At 40.6% G+C, this 18,922-nt stretch overlaps 1 protein-coding gene across 1 annotated transcript in view; it reads left to right on the top strand.

Annotated features, from left to right (window-relative positions):
* Positions 1-18,922, top strand: part of gbf1 (golgi brefeldin A resistant guanine nucleotide exchange factor 1) — a 580,908-nt gene that overhangs the window by 523,173 nt on the left and 38,813 nt on the right. Inside the window, 1 exon segment of the mRNA XM_034185226.1 lies at positions 3,218-3,348. Coding sequence (XP_034041117.1) covers positions 3,218-3,348 — 131 coding nt within the window.

Genomic DNA, 18,922 nt, shown 5'->3' on the forward strand with positions numbered 1-18,922 from the left:
CAGTTGACAGTGAATGTCAGAGCAAAAACCAAGCATGAAGTCAAAGGAATTGTCTGTAGACCTCTGAGACAGGATTGTCTCGAGTCACAAATCTGTGACAAACCTCAGACTGGGGCGACAGTTCATCTTTCAGCAGAACAATGACCCTGAACACACAGCCAAGATATCAAAGGAGTGGCTTCAGGACAACTCTGTGAATGTCTTTGAGTGGCCCAGCCAGAGCCCAGACCTGAATCTGATTGAACATCTCTGAAGAGATCTGAAAATGGCTGGGCTTCCCATCCAGCCTGATGGAGCTTGAGAGGTGCTGCAAAGAGGAATGGACAAAACTGCCCAAAGATAGGTGCACCAAGCTTGTGGCATCATATTCAAGAAGACTTGAGGCTGTAATTGCTGCCAAACATGAATCAGCAAGAGACTGTGGTAGAGAGGTGAAGAAGAGAGTTAGCAGGTGGCAGGAGTGATTTATGGCAGAAGGTTATCCGCAAGGGTGAAGGGGAAAGTCTACAAAACAGTAGTGAGATCAGCTATGTTGCACAGCTTTGAGGTGGTGGCACTAACAAAAAGACAGGAGGCAGAGCTGAAGATGTTGAGATTTTCTTTGGGAGTGACGAGAATGGACAGGATTAGGAATGAACATATCAGAAGGACAGCTCAGGTGGGATGGTTTGGAGAAGAAGTCAGAGAGGTGAGATTGAGATGGTTTGGATGTGCAGAGGAGAGGCCCACGGTATATAGGGAGAAGGATGCTGAGGATGGAACCACCAGGCAGGAGGAGAAGAGGGAGGCCAAAGAGGAGATTTATGGATGTGCTGAGGGAGGACATGCAGGTGGATGGTGTGACAGAAGAAGATACAGAGGACAGGGTGAGATGGAAACGCTTGACCTGCAGTGGCGACCCCTAACGGGAGCAGCCGAAAGAACACTGATTCATATAAATGAAGCCCAAGAAATGTTCATGTATCCATTCCCTAATGTGCATCAAACTGTCTCAATATGAATGTTCAAAATAATCGTCATGTTTAGTTTGTGCAGTTACATTTGGGCTGTGAAAATGGAGCTGCTGTGTATCAACCTTTGAGTTAGTCTATTTTACAAGCATATTGTGATGCACAGAGGCAAAATTACAAAAAAAAAGGTCGCTATCTGAATACTTAGTGATGTACTTCGCATGTACTAGATATACAAGGAATTGAAATTTCGTTTCTCACCTTCTCTCGGTGATGACAGGACAAGACATTTCGACAATAAGGACAAAGTATTTAGTATTTACAGTGTAGTGTCTGAGGTAATAGTAAAAGTAAAAGTGGCGAGTGCAGTAGTGCAAACCATTCAGTATTTGTAGCAGCAGCAGATTTTTGTTAAGACACTGTGCAAGTGGTGTGATGGTGATAAAGTGAAACAGTGCAGAACATTGTCATGGGCAACAGATATCATATATATATATATATATATATATATACACACACACGCGTACGCCTGCGTATGCCAGAGTTATTAATACGATAGGCATACGCAGGCTGTGATAAGGGTGTTAGTCATAACATTGTGGAAAAGTCACAATAGCTTGTCCACCATTTAATTTATTCAGACAGATGTTTTCACACAGACTGATGTCATGGTGTGTTTACAGTTGTAAAATACAGTTGGCATTCTAAAAAGGGTTTTTATGCTTTGTGGTTTTAAACACGTAGTTAAATGAAACAAAATGTAGCGTAGAGTGCTTGTAGAGTGCAAACCTCCACCACCACAAGTTATGAATTCCACAATTTTTTTACCTTGGTCAAATTCAAGGTCAAATTCTTGTTGGAAGTGGCTTTTCACAAGCAAAAGTATAATACAAAATATAGAACAGGAGGGCTTTTCAATGTTAATATCAGATATCTGCTAAATCCACAATATGGATCAGATGTTGATCAAACTTAGTCTATTCATTGAAAGTGCCAGTTTGCGCCTCATTGTCACACAAGTGATTGAGGCACTTTTGATTGAGATATACTGCAAAATGTACATCAAATGGGCTTTTCAATGTTAAATTTAAATGGCCACAAAATCTGTAATCTGGATCAGATCTGGATCAAATTTTGTCAGGCGATAAATTATATAATGACTGAGTGAATCCGTGTCATTTTATTGGTGCTTTGTATGTCACATGACATGGGTTATTCATCCCATTTGTGTTGCATTGCATTTAGAGTACAGTTTGGTTCTATTTAGAGTGCAAACTTGGTTCCATAAGTTTGGTCCCATTACACTCTGTGCACACACACAGACGCTCACATGCATGCGCGCACACACACAAAATGAATCCACTGTCTGGAGGCTGTTAGTAAGACGTTAGAATGAAAAGCTGGACAAATTTCTGCTGTTTTTTTTTTTGTTTGTTTTTTTTTGCTGCACTGAGGATGTACACAGTCTTTTTGCAGTACACGCGCGCACAAATGCCGACCCGGTAGTGTGAGCACGTGCATAGGCACGGGACAGTGACACAAGCTAGATGACAATTTGATTGAGCTAACTGACGGTGCTAATTCTTGTAACACACATACACACACATATACAATCCACTCTGCTGTAAGCCGTCTGGATGCATGGAGAGCTGTTCAAATGATAAGTTTGGTACCATTGCATTCAGTAAATGCTGGAACATACCATTCAACTTGGCTTCGCTTCATTGAATGTATGTTTCAGCTTTCACCTCATGAAATATTCATACCATTGAACCCAAAAACATTCATTATTTGTATATCATCCTACATAACTGTGTCAAACATGAAAGGAATGTTATCTTTTTTTGACAGCATTATGAATTTTTGAAAATTCATTCAATGTTAAAGAGAGGGATTTTTCCAATTCTCCAAGATTTTCCTGACTTTGACCTTTGACCTTGACAACTGAATCACTTCTTGTCAACCAGGATATGAATCTTCAGTAAAAAGTGAGAGGTGCACAATATATGAAACACTGTGCGGTCTAGGCTGTTCACAAACAGCCAGGGGTGAAAACGTTATTTAAATAATTGGAGCCTTGTGACAACATCCACCTTCATTATGTGTGATATTGTTTTTATTAGTTTATTTTTCACCTTTAAAAATGTAGAAATTAAGCTGTTTTTTGAAATTCAGTACGTAAATAACTGCTCAACACATCTTAGTTCATTTGAAGCTTAAACTCGGCTTGAATCATTCATGTTGTTCCGTGTCTTTCTCCACAAAAGGCATTGCTTGGCTGTGCTGTGATGCTCGGAGACCGGTCCGTATGCAGGCCCTCACCTATCTGCAGAGGGCGCTGCTGGTCCATGACCTGCAGACACTGGATGCAACTGAGTGGGAGTCCTGCTTCAATAAGTAAGAACACATCCTTTTAAGGATCTACAGTTTAGTTTGTGTTTAATGCAGCTGGTCTACTCTGTGTCAGCCTGATCCCGTCAGATCTCAGAAGCTAAGCAGAGTAGGATCTGGTTAGTACTTGGATGGGAGACCTCTCTGGAACAACAGCGGCTGTGTGTGTTTCTCCGGGTAAAACTGGAGTTACGTCAGGAAGGGCATCCAGCGCAAAACTTGTGCCAATTACCAATGCAGATCTGGCTCTATTCGCTGTGGTGACCCCGAACAAAAAACCGGGAGCATCTGAATGAACAACAACAGTTTAGTTTGTGTTTACAGTATGCACAAACCACCGTTCTCTGCCTCCACCTCCGTTAACCGCATTCATCTGTTTCTAAGGTAAGAACACTTAATAAAGCTTTTTTCTTTTACTTTATATATTTTATTATGTACAGGTAAAATATATATCTGTTTGTTAATAAAAAACATTTATTTTTTCATAATTTAGAGTGATTTGCAAATGTTTTACGAGGCTGTAACAGATTAAAATTATTTTAGTTACTTTCAATGGGGGAAATTCGTTTGAAATATGAGCAGATTGGCTTACGAGCTTGGTCACGGAAAAAATTAAACTCGTAAATCAAGGTTCCGCTGTACTACTAAAATATAATTTTTTATGCTTTTCATTACGTTAATAAAAGACTACATCCATGAGACCCTGAAAACTTGCTAAAACAGATATTCCAAATAATCTGTGTCTGTTATGTTTAACCTGCGTGGAATTTAATCAGCGCACTCTGGAACAAAACTCCCATTGAAAATAACAGAGAAACAACCCGAGCTTCTGGCATTTTTACATAAAACAAACGGAATAACAACGTCTAAAAACCCAGATAATATATCCAGGAACGTTTTAGGCACAATATACAAAGAATTTTATGTTGTGATGTTAATGCTGTTGTCCGTGTGTAGCGGTTTAATTGCAGCTTGATCAGAGCGTATCAGTGCAGTTCTCAATGTTAATGACAGCGTGCCTTTTTTTGTTTGGACCGGGAAGTTGAAAATCACATCATGCGTTACGTCACACTTAACAGGATACTTTTGGAGGGGGAGTGGCACATGACCTGCAGACAAGATGGCTGTGTAGCACGATTGCTCTTGCCTTTTCCTCCCATCTTTTATATATTATCCATTCATCTTGCACTGCAAACAACTTTTTGCTCTGAGTCTCTGTAAGCTCTGTGTACACGATGGCTGAAGGTTTGAAAAGTAAAGCTGGATCTGACCCCCTGAAAGACGTTGAAAAGCTGGAGTCATGTAAGATAGATGTCTTGTCCATGCTAGCTACCGCAATGAAAGAACAGCCAACTTTGCAAAGTTTGCAGAACATCTGAACAGCACAAAAAGAGAAGTAACGAAAACCTCAAATGAAATTAAGAAGAACAGACCACAAAGAACTTTCCACTCAGCTGGCTAAGACCAAACGGTCTTTCCAGATAAAATGCTGCAAACTCGAAGCATCCATCGCACAGTGTGGGAATTATAGACCTTTGTCCATCCTCAATGCAGAAATAAAAATTTTTGCTCGTGTATTGGCCTCCCGATTAGAACGCCATATAAAAACCCTAATTAAGAGTGACCAGACGGGCTTTGTGAAATCATGGCTTGCTTCTGATAACATATGGTGTCTGCTTCATGTAATTCATGCTGCCATGGATATACCCTCACCATGTGCAGTATTGAGCCTTGATGCAGAGAAAGCCTTCAATAGGCTAGAATGGGATTACTTGTGGATGGTTCTTCAGCATTTTAAATTGGGTCCAACTTTTTAAATTTAATTAAACTACTATACAGTAGCCCATCTGTAACGATAAACACAAATGGCATAATATCAAAAAAATTTAGTCTATCACGTTCATGCCAATAGGGATGCCTGTTAAGTCCTTTTGTTTTTATTTTGTCACTAGAGCCCCTTGCACAGAAAATTTGTCAACACCCAGATATTTCCCCCATCATAACACCTCACATTCCATTTTGCTGTATGCCGAAGACGTATTATTGTTTTTTGATAGAGCAGCCACATCATTACCACATATTTTAGATACCTTTCACAAATTTAGCGCTCTATCTGGTTATAAGATCAATTGGACAAAATCTGCACTTCTCCCTCTAAACTCTAAATGGAGCCCGAGTTCAGTACCTCAGCACATTCCAGTAGTAAAACAACTCAAATACTTAGTGGTGGATATTTTTCCTTCATTGGCTAATATTGCAGATAAGGATTTTTAGTGCATTAGTGCATTTTAGTGCAATAAAATCGAGGCAGATCTCAATTGATGGTCCCACCTGCCAAAATCATTACAAGCTTGTGTGTCAGTAGTTACCACGCATAAATTTCTTTCTTCGACATTACCCTTACCACCCCAACTGATTATTGGAAAAAAATCCTTTCTTTGGTTTCTAAATCTATTTGGGGAGGTAACTGGCCCTGTGTGAAGTGAATGACGTTCCAGCATCACAAAACAGAGGGTGGTCTTTCTGTGCCTAACTTTAAATATTACTTTTGGTCATTTGTATTGAAACCACTCACAAATTGGCTTAACCCAAATTGTGATCCCTGTTGGAAACTAATAGAACACAACCTAGCATCCTCACGAATTAAGCTATGGCTTTCACATAATGAGTTTCCTGTTATCGATATGGGCTACTGCTGAGAAGGAATTTAAAAGCACATGTAAATGGCACTTGAATAGTCCACTCTTCAATAACTATTCCCTATTCACTAGGAGGGTCAGAACCCAGATTGAAATTTGTCAAGAATTTTGTGTTTAGCTAAAACGTTGTTACGCTGTATAGCCACCATTTCTTCTAAAATTTTGGACATAAAAGGCAATTTTGAAATTGGTCTAAAATTGTGAGAAGTGTCAGCATTAAGCTTTTGTAAAAGAGGGTGAATAACAGCCTGTTTAAAATACTGAGGGACACAGCCAGAAATCAATGAGCCATTGATTATTGATAAAGCCCACAGGTCAGTGGTGAAGATAACTTTATTGAATAATGAAATGGGGATTGTATCAAGTAGGCAGGAGGAAGGTAACTTCAGACCTTCTGTGATCAACCTGGAGCTGATTATTGGCTGAGACATTCTGTCTGTTCTTCGACCTGATTTTCCATTTTCTTCCTTGTCTCTCTGGTTTTGTTGTCATTTGAAAGCACCTGAGATCATTTTAGCTGAGCAGCCTATCATTTTCAGCCCTTCTTTGTGTTCCCCTTTTAAATCACCTTTTAAATCAAAGTATGCTGTTCTTCTGAATCATGTCTGGAGTGACCCATTTTACTCAGATTTTCAGAGAGAAATGAAGAACAACCAGCATGTACTTTTATTTATTTTTTTATTTCTTTATTAAAACCCCCAAAATTGGGAAAAATAACATCCACTCAAATAAAAATAAAATGCAACAATAAAAACATACAATAAAAACTATAACAGAACTAAAATGACAGAGTGAGCAAATTGATGAGCGTAAACTCAGCAGACCATGGTTTAAAGAACATGTCGCACCAAAATCATAACAAGATTTAGGCTGTTGGTGACCGTCTGATGATCCACCGGGATTACTTTGTGGACTTCCGTGACCGGTTTCAAAGTATACGGCATTCGCAGCAAACAGCTATGGGGGCGTATGAAAACAAAGTACTCATGAGTACTCGAGTGTTTCCGACAATTGACATCGCAACTAGAAGCGTCCCAGCATGTGCTTCAATGGAATGCAGCTGATAACGTTGAGAATGGAGGCACAGATTAATTCCAAACTTTACATAAGTGTGATGTCGTGTTATGATGACTTGTTTTTAAGTTTTAAGTTTTTAAAAAGACTTTGATGCAGTCACTGTAAAAGTTGCAGCTCTGTGAAGGTTTCTGTGCACCTGCACGGCCATGAGTCAGAAACGCAGCCTGTCAGTAACCATCTCTGCTCCAGGTTCAGCTTTGTGCACAATTAATTGAGTTTTGTTATCAATAAAAATCTAAAAAATGCTGAACATGCCAGACTCACCATTTTATATTGTTTTCCAAATGTAAACTCCACACGAACAAAGAAGTCTGTGCGCGAAGCCGGCTCCATCCTCTCTCACGATTGTGGGACATTAAATAATGTCCATTAATTCCTGGAAATAATGTATTCTGACATTTTCCAATGTAACAAATCCATCTCTGTGTCCAGGCAGTCTGTTAAAAACAGTGTCAGATGTCCCGACCTCCATGTACACAGCTTCAGTAAACAGCATGTCACCACACTTTAGGCTTCAAAATCCGAGACTCTGAAAAAGTTAACAGTTTCAGGGTGAAGTGTGACATCTCCTCTCTGTAAATCCAAGCCATCACTTTCGAACGCCAGCTCAGAAACTTTGTTTTTGGACAAAGCAGGTTCTTTTCCCTCTGTCTGTCCGTCAGTCACTGGGATGTTTCTGTTGTGCTAATAAGGACAACACACTGAAAACTGCAGAGGTTTGCCGAGTGAAACGTTTTCCAGAAATGCACCTGAAAAAGCATTTTATTCCTTTCTCTCTGAGAGTTACTCAGAGAGAAAGGAATAAAATAGATCACAGATCACTAATTGTTAGCGCGTGTGCGGAGACACTTACAATCATGAGTACTTTTAGACACTGCTGTTTTTTGAATAGCCTAATGTTCCTTTTTCTTCACTTTATGTAAAGTAAAAACAAATTTGATAACCATTTCCTTCATGTTTTGATTAGGTATGGAATGTGCAGTGTTCTCAATGCACATGCCTGTATGTCACACAAAAGTACCTTAATTTCTGTTTCAATGGGATTTTTCCCTGCTCTTCCTTTCTTTTACCTTGAGATGTTCATGTACAGTGGCTTGGTGGTCATGTACAGTGAGACAAATAAGTATTTGATCAACTGTTGATTTTGCAAGTTTTCCCACCTACAAAGAATGTAGAGGTCTGCAGTTTTTCTCGTAGGTACACTTCAACTGTGCGAGACATAATGGGGGGCAGAAAAACACATTGTATGATTTTTAAATAATTAATTTGAATTTTATTGCATAAAATAAATATTTGATACAATAGAAAAACAGACCTTAATATTTGATGCAGAAACCTTTGCAATTACAGAAGTCAGACGTTTCCTGTAGTTCTTGACTTATAGAAGTCCTGTAGAAACAACCACAGATCAGAAAAAGTTGGGACTATATGTAAAATGAAGATAAACATAAAAATGTGCACTTTTCCCAGTTTCTCCTCTCACACCCACAGAAGCCAAAGGTTCTTCCAGAGTTGTGTCTTGGTGGCTTCCCTTACTTATCTCCTTCCAGCTTGGATATTTAGTTTTTGAGAACTGCCTACCTGACACAGATTTACCATAAAGTACCACAATGTTTGTATTTCTGAATGATTGATGTAAATGAAGTCTAAGAAATAGTCACTGATTAAGAAATGTTCATGTTTTCATCCCCTGACATTTCTCGGAAAAAGCTGCAGGCCTTAAATGTAGGTATGGATGTATAATACCAAATAAATTAAAGCTGACCTCACAAAACATGAAATATGTTGGTTTCAGTCTGCAGTAAATAGAAGTCAAAGAAAATGTTAGGATAATTGTGCCCCCCACTCCCACACACACACACACACATTTTTCATATCCAACCTTTTCTGATTTGGGGTTGTAAAAACTAAACAAAAAGAACAATTAAAAAAATACAGTTGTATGTAAAAGTTTGGGCCCTTCTGATAATTTTCATTATTTTCCTTTATAAATCATTGGTCGTCTGGATCAGAAATTTCAGTTAAATATATCATATAGCAGATGAACACACTGATATTTGAGAAGTGAAATGAAGTTTCTAGTATTTACAGAAAGTTTGCAATAATTATTTAAACAAAATTCGGTAGGTGCATAAATTTGGGCACCCTTGTCTTTTTATTGTTGATTTGAATGCATTTAGCACTAATTATATTGGAAGACATAATTGGTTTGGTAAGCTCACTGACCCTTAACCTCCTTACACAGGTGAATCCAATCATGAGAAATGGTATTTAAGGTGGTAATTTGCAAATGTTTCTCCTCTTTGCATCTCTTTGAATGAGTGGCAACATGGGAGCCTCTAAACAACTCTTAAATGACCTGAAAACAAAGATTGTTCAACATCATGGTTTAGGGGAAGGATACAAAAAGCTATCTCAGAGAATTCAACTGTAAGTTTCCACTGTGAGGAACATAGTGAGGAATTGGAAGACCACAGACACAGTACTAGTTAAGGTCCGAAGTGGCAGGCCAAGAAAAATGTTAGATAAGCTGAAGCAAAGGATGGTGAGAACAGTCATAGTCAACCCACAGACCTGCTCCTAAGACCTCCAACATGATCTTGCTGCAGATAGTGTCTCTGTGCATTGTTCAACTATACAGCGCACTTTGCACAACGAGATGCTGTTTGAGAGAGAAATGCAGAGGAAGCCTTTTCTGTGTACATGCCACAAACAAAGTTGCTTGAGGTATGCTAAAGCACATTTGGATAAGCCAACTTCATTTTGGAATAAGGTGCTGTGGACTGATGAAACTAAAATTGAGTTATTTGGACATAACAAGGGGCGGTATGCATGGCTGAAAAACAACACAGCATTCCAAGAAAAACACTTGCTACCTACAGTAAAATTTGGAGGTGTTCCATCATGCTGTGGGGCTGTGTGGCCAGTCCAGGTACTGGGAATCTTGTTAAAGTAGAGTGTTACATGGATTCCAGTCAATATCAGCAGATTCTTGAGAACAATGTTCATGAATCAGTGACAAAGTAGAAATTGCGCCGGGCTGGATCTTTCAACAAGACAGCGACCCTCAACACTGCTCAAAATCTACTAAGGCATTCATACAGAGGAACAAGTAAAACATTCTGGAATGGCCATCTCAGTCCCCAGACCTGAATATTGTTGAAAATCTGTGGTGTGATTTTAAGCAGGCTGTCCATGCTCAGAAACCAACAAAAGAAGAATGGTCCAAAATACCTTCAACCAGAATCCAGACTCTCATTGGAAGCTATAGGAAGCATTTAGAGGCTGTTATTTCTGCAAACGGATGATCTACTAAATGCTGATGTACTTTTTTTCTGTTGGGGTGCCCAGATTTATGCACCTGCCTAATTTTGTTTAAAGAATTATTGCACACTTTCTGTAAATCCTATAAACTTCATTTCACAATTGCTAATCCAAACAATCAATGATTTATAAAGGAAAATCAGGGGAGCCCAAACTTTTGCATACAACTGTATATAGTTGAACTGTATATAGAAAAATTTCATAAGCTCTCATCTCATCTTCAACCCCTCCTCCGGGCTTGGGTCGCGGGGGCAACAGCTCTAGCAGGGGATCCCAGACTTCCCTTTCCTGTGCCACATTGACCACATCTGACTGGGGGATCCCGAGGCGTTCCTAGGCAAGTGTGGAGATATAATCTCTCTACCTAGTCCTGGTTGTTCCCCGGGATCTCCTCCCAGATGGACGTGCCTGGGACACCTCCCTTGGGAGGCACCCAGGAAGCATCCTTACCAGGTGCCCGAACCACCTCAGCTGGCTTCCTTTCAACGCGAAGGAGCAGCGACTCTACTCCGTGCTCACCATGGATGACCGAACTTCTGAAGTTGGTCGGTCGGTTAGGACTTAACCGATTTTAATGGGATTTTAATCTGGATGGTCTGGATGGCCAGTCTAGTACCTGCACTCTTTTATTACGAAGCCACACCGTTGTAACGTGCAGAATGTGGTTTGGCATTGTCTTGCTGAAATAAGCTGTCTTATCTTTATTCATTCATTTTAAAGGTTGTTTGTGGAAGACGGGACAAAAATGGCTCTTTTGACAGTAAAGGTTGCAGACCCCTGACCCAGACTGACTCCAAATATTAGTAAATTAAGTACTTTTATTTTTTATTTGTTTTTATTTTTATTTATTTATGTATTTATTTGGTGGCTTTTGTGGCATTTTGGCAATACTTTCGGTCTTTAAAATGGTAAATGTACTTGGGGTGGGTCTGTCATCTGGCGTTCCAGAGATGAAACTTCAGCCACTGACCCAACAACGGCAGCATTTACATGTGTACAAAAACATAAATACCATTTCGTTCTTTTACATTTGCATGTTTCAGCATTCTAAAGCCCCTTTCACATAGGCGTATTCATAGAGCTGCTCATTGCAGTGTATTGTCTATGCTCAAATGAGCAGCTCTTCGCCCACTTCACGTGGAGTTTTTTCTCAAAATGCTACAGTATGCTGAGGGCCACATGTATAGGATGGAAGAAATTAAACATGTTTAATTTTCTTCGGCGTACGGCACAGCATGGAGCCTTCACGCGAGTACACGCAGCGCCGTGCTACTGTCCACTACTGTGAGCCCGCCCATGCTGCAACACCGTACTGTACGCCATTTCACACCTCCCACCGGGCTCCATTGTTCTTCTGGAGCTATAAATACTGCAAGATCGTTGCTTCACTTTATCATACTGGACTCATTATATGAGGACTGTTCACTTTAACATACTGGACTCGCGCTCGCTCGCTCTCTCTCACTCTCTCTCTCTCTCTCTCTGTGTGTGTGAGTGATAAGCCTTGTGGCTTTAAAATAAAAGCGCTCTGTCTCGTCTGCACGCTCTCCCTCACTCTCTCTCTCTCTCTCTCTGTGTGTGTCTAATCAGACCTGTGACTCTTTAAAATAAAAGTGCACTCACTGCATGTCGGTGCAGTTAATCAGACAACCTGATCGGAGCAACCGGAGGTTTAAAAGTTTGAGTCACAGCGTTTCATTCAGGGCAGCCTTTACCACAGCCAGACTCAGCAGCATCTGTACACAAAGAAAGTGATCCACCAAGACAAAAATAAATAAATAATAATAATAATAATAATGTTAAATGACTCTGTTTTTGAGCCGCACCACACCATGCAGTAGAGAACAAAGCACACTTCCACAGAGGCAGAAAATAGCACTGAACTGGTTTAATAGCGGCATGGTACACGCGACTGTGTGCACACAATAAAACGCGAACACACACAGCTGCAATTATGAACGAACACTGAAAAAAGGTTGAGTATGCGGGTATTTTGGTCGTATTTAAATGAAACACAACGCCGCAATGAGCAGCTCTACAAATACGCCAAAGTGAAAGAGGCGTAAAGAGCTAAATTATTGGAGGGAGGGAGGGGGAGAGAGAGGGAGAGCGAGAGAGAGAGTGAGAGTGTTTAGGGGTACAGAAAGAAGCAGTGTGCCAGCTACAGGAGGTTTAGACAAGCACATGCAATGAGTTGGAGGGAGTTGAGTCAGGCACAGGACAGGTACAAGTTCATGGAAAGTTGAAAACCATCACCAAAGAAACGAAACCGGTTGTCCATTCGGCTGCTCCCGTTTTTGTGTTTGGGGTCGCCACAGCAGATACAACCAGATCCGCATTGATATTTGGCACAGGTTTTACGCCGGATGCCCTTCCTGACGCAACTCCAGTGTTACCTGGAGAAACACACACAGCCGCTGGTGTTCCAAAGAGGTCTCCCATCCAAGTACTAACCAGATCCCGCACTGCTTAGCTTCTGAGATCTGATGGGATCAGGCTGACACAGAGCAGATCGGCTACACCAAAGAAACGAAACCATTACCTGAAAAAAGGTAACATTTAAACAAGGTAAGAAAGGGTATAGGTTGCATTAACAATAATGTCAGGCAGAAAAGAAAATATACTACTGTAAAGAAGCAAAATGTAATTAGTTTTCTAAGGTCAAAGTATAATATTTGGTTCTCCAGATGCAATAGAATGCATCATTTAGGGTGAGGTGTTTGGCATTGATTATTTGTGGTTGAATGTGTGGAGGGCATCATATGAGACAGATCAATGTGCTCTCAATTCAAATTAGTGTAATTTATAAATAGGATTTTGCTTGTAGGTGAGCATATGAACATTTTGCATCTTCTTATGTATACTTTTAGTGTCAATTTTAGCATTGTTTTGTCAGTGTGGCTCGTGGTCTCTCCCTGATAGACGTCACCAATTTACTGTCTTTTTTGGGTCTTATATGTGCTTGGTCTTGTATGATTTTAGAATTTACAGTCAAACCACCTAAACCATCATCGTATAAACTAGATATTTGCACTCACCAGACAAAGCAAAAGTCCCAATGCTTTTATATGGTTTTCCATCTAATAAACACTGTATATAATAGATTTTCACTCACATCTGACAAAACTTCTTATCCAATCGCAACATATTTCCATTAAAAACCCCTCGCATGTACCAGACAGAGCAGTCTGGACGTGCCCAGTAACAGAGGTATGAAATGAAGTTCAGCACTGACACTTGCTGATTCAGCAAAAGTAGGTACCATATTTCCTTGATTAAAAGCCCGGACATTTATTTTTTTCATAACCGTGCCGCTCAGACTCGGCACCTAAATGCGGCAGGCCTTTATTCAAGGCTGGTGATTATTAACAAAATGCTGCCTAGTGTCTGCACTGTAATATGCTGTTAAGTTTCACACATATCCGAGTGTGACGAACCAAACCGCTTTGGATCAGAGCCCTCTGCATGGCTGGGAACCCTCCCCGGAGCCTGACACGCACCTGCTAAATGACACAAGCAACAAAGGCTGTGATTTGTCAGTTTTACATTTTCACTCCTTCGTCTTCCATCATACAACCCCAAATTCCAATGGAGTTGGGACGTTGTGTAAAATGTAAAAAACAGAATATAATGATATGCAAATCCTCTTCAACCTGTATTCAATTGACTACACCATAAAGACAAGATATATAATGTTCAGACTGATAAACTTTATTGTTTTTGTGCAAATATTTGCTTATTTTGAAATGGATGCCTGCAACACGTTTCAAAAAAGCTGTTTACCACTGTGTTACATCACCTTTCCTTCAAACAACACTCAATAAGCGTTTGGAAACTGAGGACACTAATTGTTGAAGCTTTGTAGGTGGAATTCTTTCCCATTCTTGCTTGATGTACGACTTCAGTTGTTTAACAGTCCGGGGTCTCCAATGTCGTATTTTGCGCTTCATAATGCGCCACACATTTTCAATGGGCGACAGGTCTGGACTGCAGGCAGGCCAGTCTAGTACCTGCACTCTTTTACTACAAAGCCACACCGTTGTAACACGTGCAGAATGTGGTTTGGCATTGTTTTGCTGAAATAAGCAGGGACGTCTCTGAAAAAGACGTTGCTTGGATGGCAGCATGTGTTGCTCCAAAACCTCGATGTACCTTTCAGAATTGTTGGTGCCATCACAGATGTGTAAGTTCCTCATGTCATGGGCACTAACACACCCCCATGCCATCACAGATGCTGCCTTTTTAACTTTGCGCTGATAACAATCTGGATGGTCTTTTTCCTCTTGTCCGGACGACACGACATCTATGATTTTCAAAAACAATTTGAAATGTGGACTCATCAGACCACAGCACACTTTTCCACTTTGTGTCTGTCCATTTCAAATGAACTCGGGCCCAGAGAAGGTGGCGGGGTTTCTGGATGTTGTTGATGTATGGCTTTCGCTTTGCATGGTAGAGTTTTAACTTGCACTTGTAGATGTAGTGACGAACTGTGTTAACTGACAATGGTTTTCTTAAATGTTGCTGAGCCCATGTGGTAAGATCCATTACACAATGATGTCATTTTTTAATATAGTGCCGCCTGAGGGATCAAAGGTCACGGGCATGCTGTGTTAGTTTTCGGCCTTCCCATTTACATGTAGAAAGTTCTTCAGATTCTCTGAATCTTCTGATTATATTATGGACTGTAGATGATGGAATCCCTAAATTCCTTGCAATTGAACATTGAGAAACATTGTTCTTAACTGTTGGACTATTTTTTCCACACAGTTGTTCACAAAGGGCTGGCAGAGTTTGGTAGAATGATCCTCGCCTCATCTTTGCTTGTGAACGGCTGAGCCTTTTGGAGATGCTCCTTTTATACCCAGTCATGACACTCCTGTTTCTAATTAACCTGTTCACCTGCGGAATATTCCAAACAAGTGCTGTTTGGGCATTCATCAACTTTCCCAGTCTTTGGTTACCACTGTCCCAGCTTTTTTGAAATGTGTTGCAGGCATCCATTTCAAAATGAGCAAATACTTGCACAAAAACAAAAAAAGTCTATCAGTTTAAACATTAAATATCTTGTCTTTGTGGTGTATTCAATTGAATATAGGTTGCAGAGGATTTGCAAATCATTGTATTCTGTTTTTATTTACATTTGCAACATCCAAGCTCTGACAGAAAGTGATTAACTCGCTACAAAATAAGTATTTTATATACAGCATCCAGCACACAAAGCAGGTGGAATTGTCTGCAAGAGGGCAGAGCCTATCAAAATAGCCTCTCCAGTCCTCATAGCTGCCAGGCGTTCAGATAATGGGCTTTTAACAGCCTCAGCCTTGTCCTCACCACACACATGCCTTTAAAATCCTTGTTTGTCCTCATAGTACCTTGTACACAAACTGCCCCACGCTGTTGTTGCTGTAAAACCTGCTGTAAAAATTGTGATTTGTTTAACCCCCTACCACCCGCCTCATTTTGGCTTGTCAGTTTCTCACAAATAAAACTAAAAATTTCCCATCATTGGGATATAAGAGGTCTATTAGAAAAGTATCCGACCTTATTATTTTTTTCAAAAACCATATGGATTTGAATCACGTGATTGCGTCAGCCAAGCTTGAACCTTCGTGCGCATGCGTGAGTTTTTTCACGCCTGTCGGTTGCGTCATTCGCCTGTGAGCAGGCTTTGAGTGAGGAGTGGTCCACCCCTCTCGTTGTTTTTGTCATTGTTTAAGAATGGCTCAGAGACTGTCGCTTTGCTTGATCAAAATTTTTTCAGAAACTGTGAGGGACATCAAAGTGGACACCATTCGAGAAATTCAGATGGTTTTTGGTGAAAATTTTATGGGCTTCAAAGAGATTACGGAGTGTTACTGTCGCTTTAAGGACGGCCCAGAGCGACTGGTGGTGCGCCGCGCTCCGAAGCCGCCATTGACAGGCTGAGCGACCATTTCATTTCTAAACGGATGGCTGTATGGATCCGTGACCGTGTGCAATTTCTCTGGTTATCACAAGAGCTGGACATCAACCATTTTCCGGCAGATTTCACTTTTAACAAGAGATTTTGTCATGGAAAACCAAGCGGAGGCTTCGCGCGTCATGATGGATTCGCTGCTGGAGCGAGACCAAACCACCTCCATTTTGGTCTCTCAGGACGGCTTTGAGATGGCGTTTAGCCAGCTGTCGGTGGTTTTTCCATCGAGTGATTATCTGAGAAATTGTGGATGTGCCTGGACATGCCAGAACATGTCCTGTGAGGCTTCATCATGGCGTTGCTGTGCGTCGGAGCGCGACGCACCACCAGTCGCTCTGGGCCGTCCTTAAAGCGACAGTAACACTCCGTAATCTCTTTGAAGTCCATAAAATTTTCACCAAAAACCATCTGAATTTCTCGAATGGTGTCCACTTTGATGTCCCTCACAGTTTCTGAAAAAATTTTGATCAAGCAAAGCGACAGTCTCTGAGCCATTCCTAAACAATGAAAAAAACGACAAGGGGGTGGACCACTCCTCACTCAAAGCCTGCTCACAGGCGAATGACGCAACCGCCAGGCGTGAAAAAACTCACGCATGCGCACGAAAGTTCAAGCTTGGCTGACGCAATCACACGTGATTCAAATCCATATGGTTTTTGAAAAAAATAATAAGGTCGGATACTTTTCTAATAGACCTCGTACAAGCTTAGAAGGGGTTAAAAATATTTCAGTTTGTCCAGTTAGTTATAGCCTCAAATGGGGGTAGTGTGTATTTCTTATATGGTTCATGGGAGCTTTCACATTAAAGAGTACATAGTGATAAATTGGTATTAATATTGAAATTATGACTAGTTTCTTTAGTTTATTTCAGTAATATTAGTTACTTGTACATCAGGCCCACATGGTGAATAATCATATGCCTTTTTCGGGGTGGGGAAGGGTAAATTTGTGTGTCAAAAAAAGTAGGTGTATATCTTGCATTGTTATTAAATTATTGGAGGACTTTACTTTACAAAGAAAAAATTAAAATGAGAAACCTTTGGCATTTACCAATACTATCTGGTCCTTTTTTTTAATGCTGGTGGAGATTTTTTTATTTTTATATTTTTCAAATCATACTTTTTGTCACCCTTGAAATCCTTCCAATACAAGATTCCAAAAAACATTAAAAAAAATTAACCAAATTTAATCCTTTTTACAGTTACCTTGCAAAATGTCTGGCCTATAAAATTGGTTAAAATTAGATACAGTGTTACAAGTGTGGTGCATGTTGCAAAATGTGACTTTGTGGAAAAATTTTGTCTCCTTCAAGACAAAGTGTGGGGCCAGATTCAGAAGGTATTTTTTGAGAGATGAAAGCATCAGAGGGCAATAGCATTTACATTGCTGCTTTTGTGAGGAATTTGTTTCTGCTAAATAACGTATTTTAAATAGGATATACTTTATTCATGACACATTTTGGATACCCTTTAACTTGAAAGTGCCATTATTATGTGTGATATTTTACTTAAAACATTTGAATTTAAGCTGAAAGTTACACAATAAGAACATCTTAATAGTTTCATTTCCACGCCATTGTTATCCTCCCGGTATTGGGGGTCGCGATCAGCTTTCAGTTGTTAACGTGATATCTCAAGAACCAGTTGATTCATATTTAGTACAAGGGCGTACTTGGGTCATCCCCTAACACCAGTCCATGACCCCAAATTGACCTTGGGGTCAATTTCAAGGTCACAGTGAGATATTTAAGATATTATCAGTTATCAAGTTGTTCACCAATGAATATGGCTTTATACACCCTGAAAAAACCATACACGCAGAACACAATGCGCATGCTCTCCCTTCGCTCACTTTCTCCGGGGGTATGGATGCAGGACCCGCAAAGATTCCAAGTCATGGCCACGCAGCTCTGCGGCTGCAGTTAACGAGACCATACAGTGGATGCTGCGCATCAAAACAGCGAGCGTAGTCTCTAGACCTGTTGCTGGAGTTGAATGCAGCTCGGCACAGCAGACAGGGGGGCGGTGTGAGTGGCCCGCTGCGGCGCTTACCGAGTCTGCATCGGAGGCAGTGAGTGGAATCGTGGTGATACTGATCGGTGCGGTGACCGGCCCGCCTGATAAGGACGCAGAATGCAATGCGCTGTTAAAAAAAAGAAGCATGCAAAATTGCACTAAAAAATCCCCGCAAAACTGCGAGGCCGCGAAAAGTGAACCGCGATATAGCGAGGGACCACTATATTAAATTACACATTGACAATATCTAGGATCGCACGTGCCGTGACATCACAACATATGTATGGATTGGCTGATTACCAAGGCGACATTCACTTACTCGGGTGGTATGAAAAATATTACCGGTCCGCGAAAAATATCACAAGGGTGTATTGCTATTTATTCTTTAGTGTTGCTCCCCCTCTAGCTGCCACCTTATTGTGGTGGGGGAGTTTGCATACCCAGATGATCCTAGGAACTATGTTATCGGGGGATTTGTACCCCTTGTAGGGTCTCCCAAGGCAAACA

Source organism: Thalassophryne amazonica, chromosome 13 (assembly GCF_902500255.1).
Source record: "Thalassophryne amazonica chromosome 13, fThaAma1.1, whole genome shotgun sequence".
NCBI lineage: Eukaryota > Metazoa > Chordata > Actinopteri > Batrachoidiformes > Batrachoididae > Thalassophryne > Thalassophryne amazonica.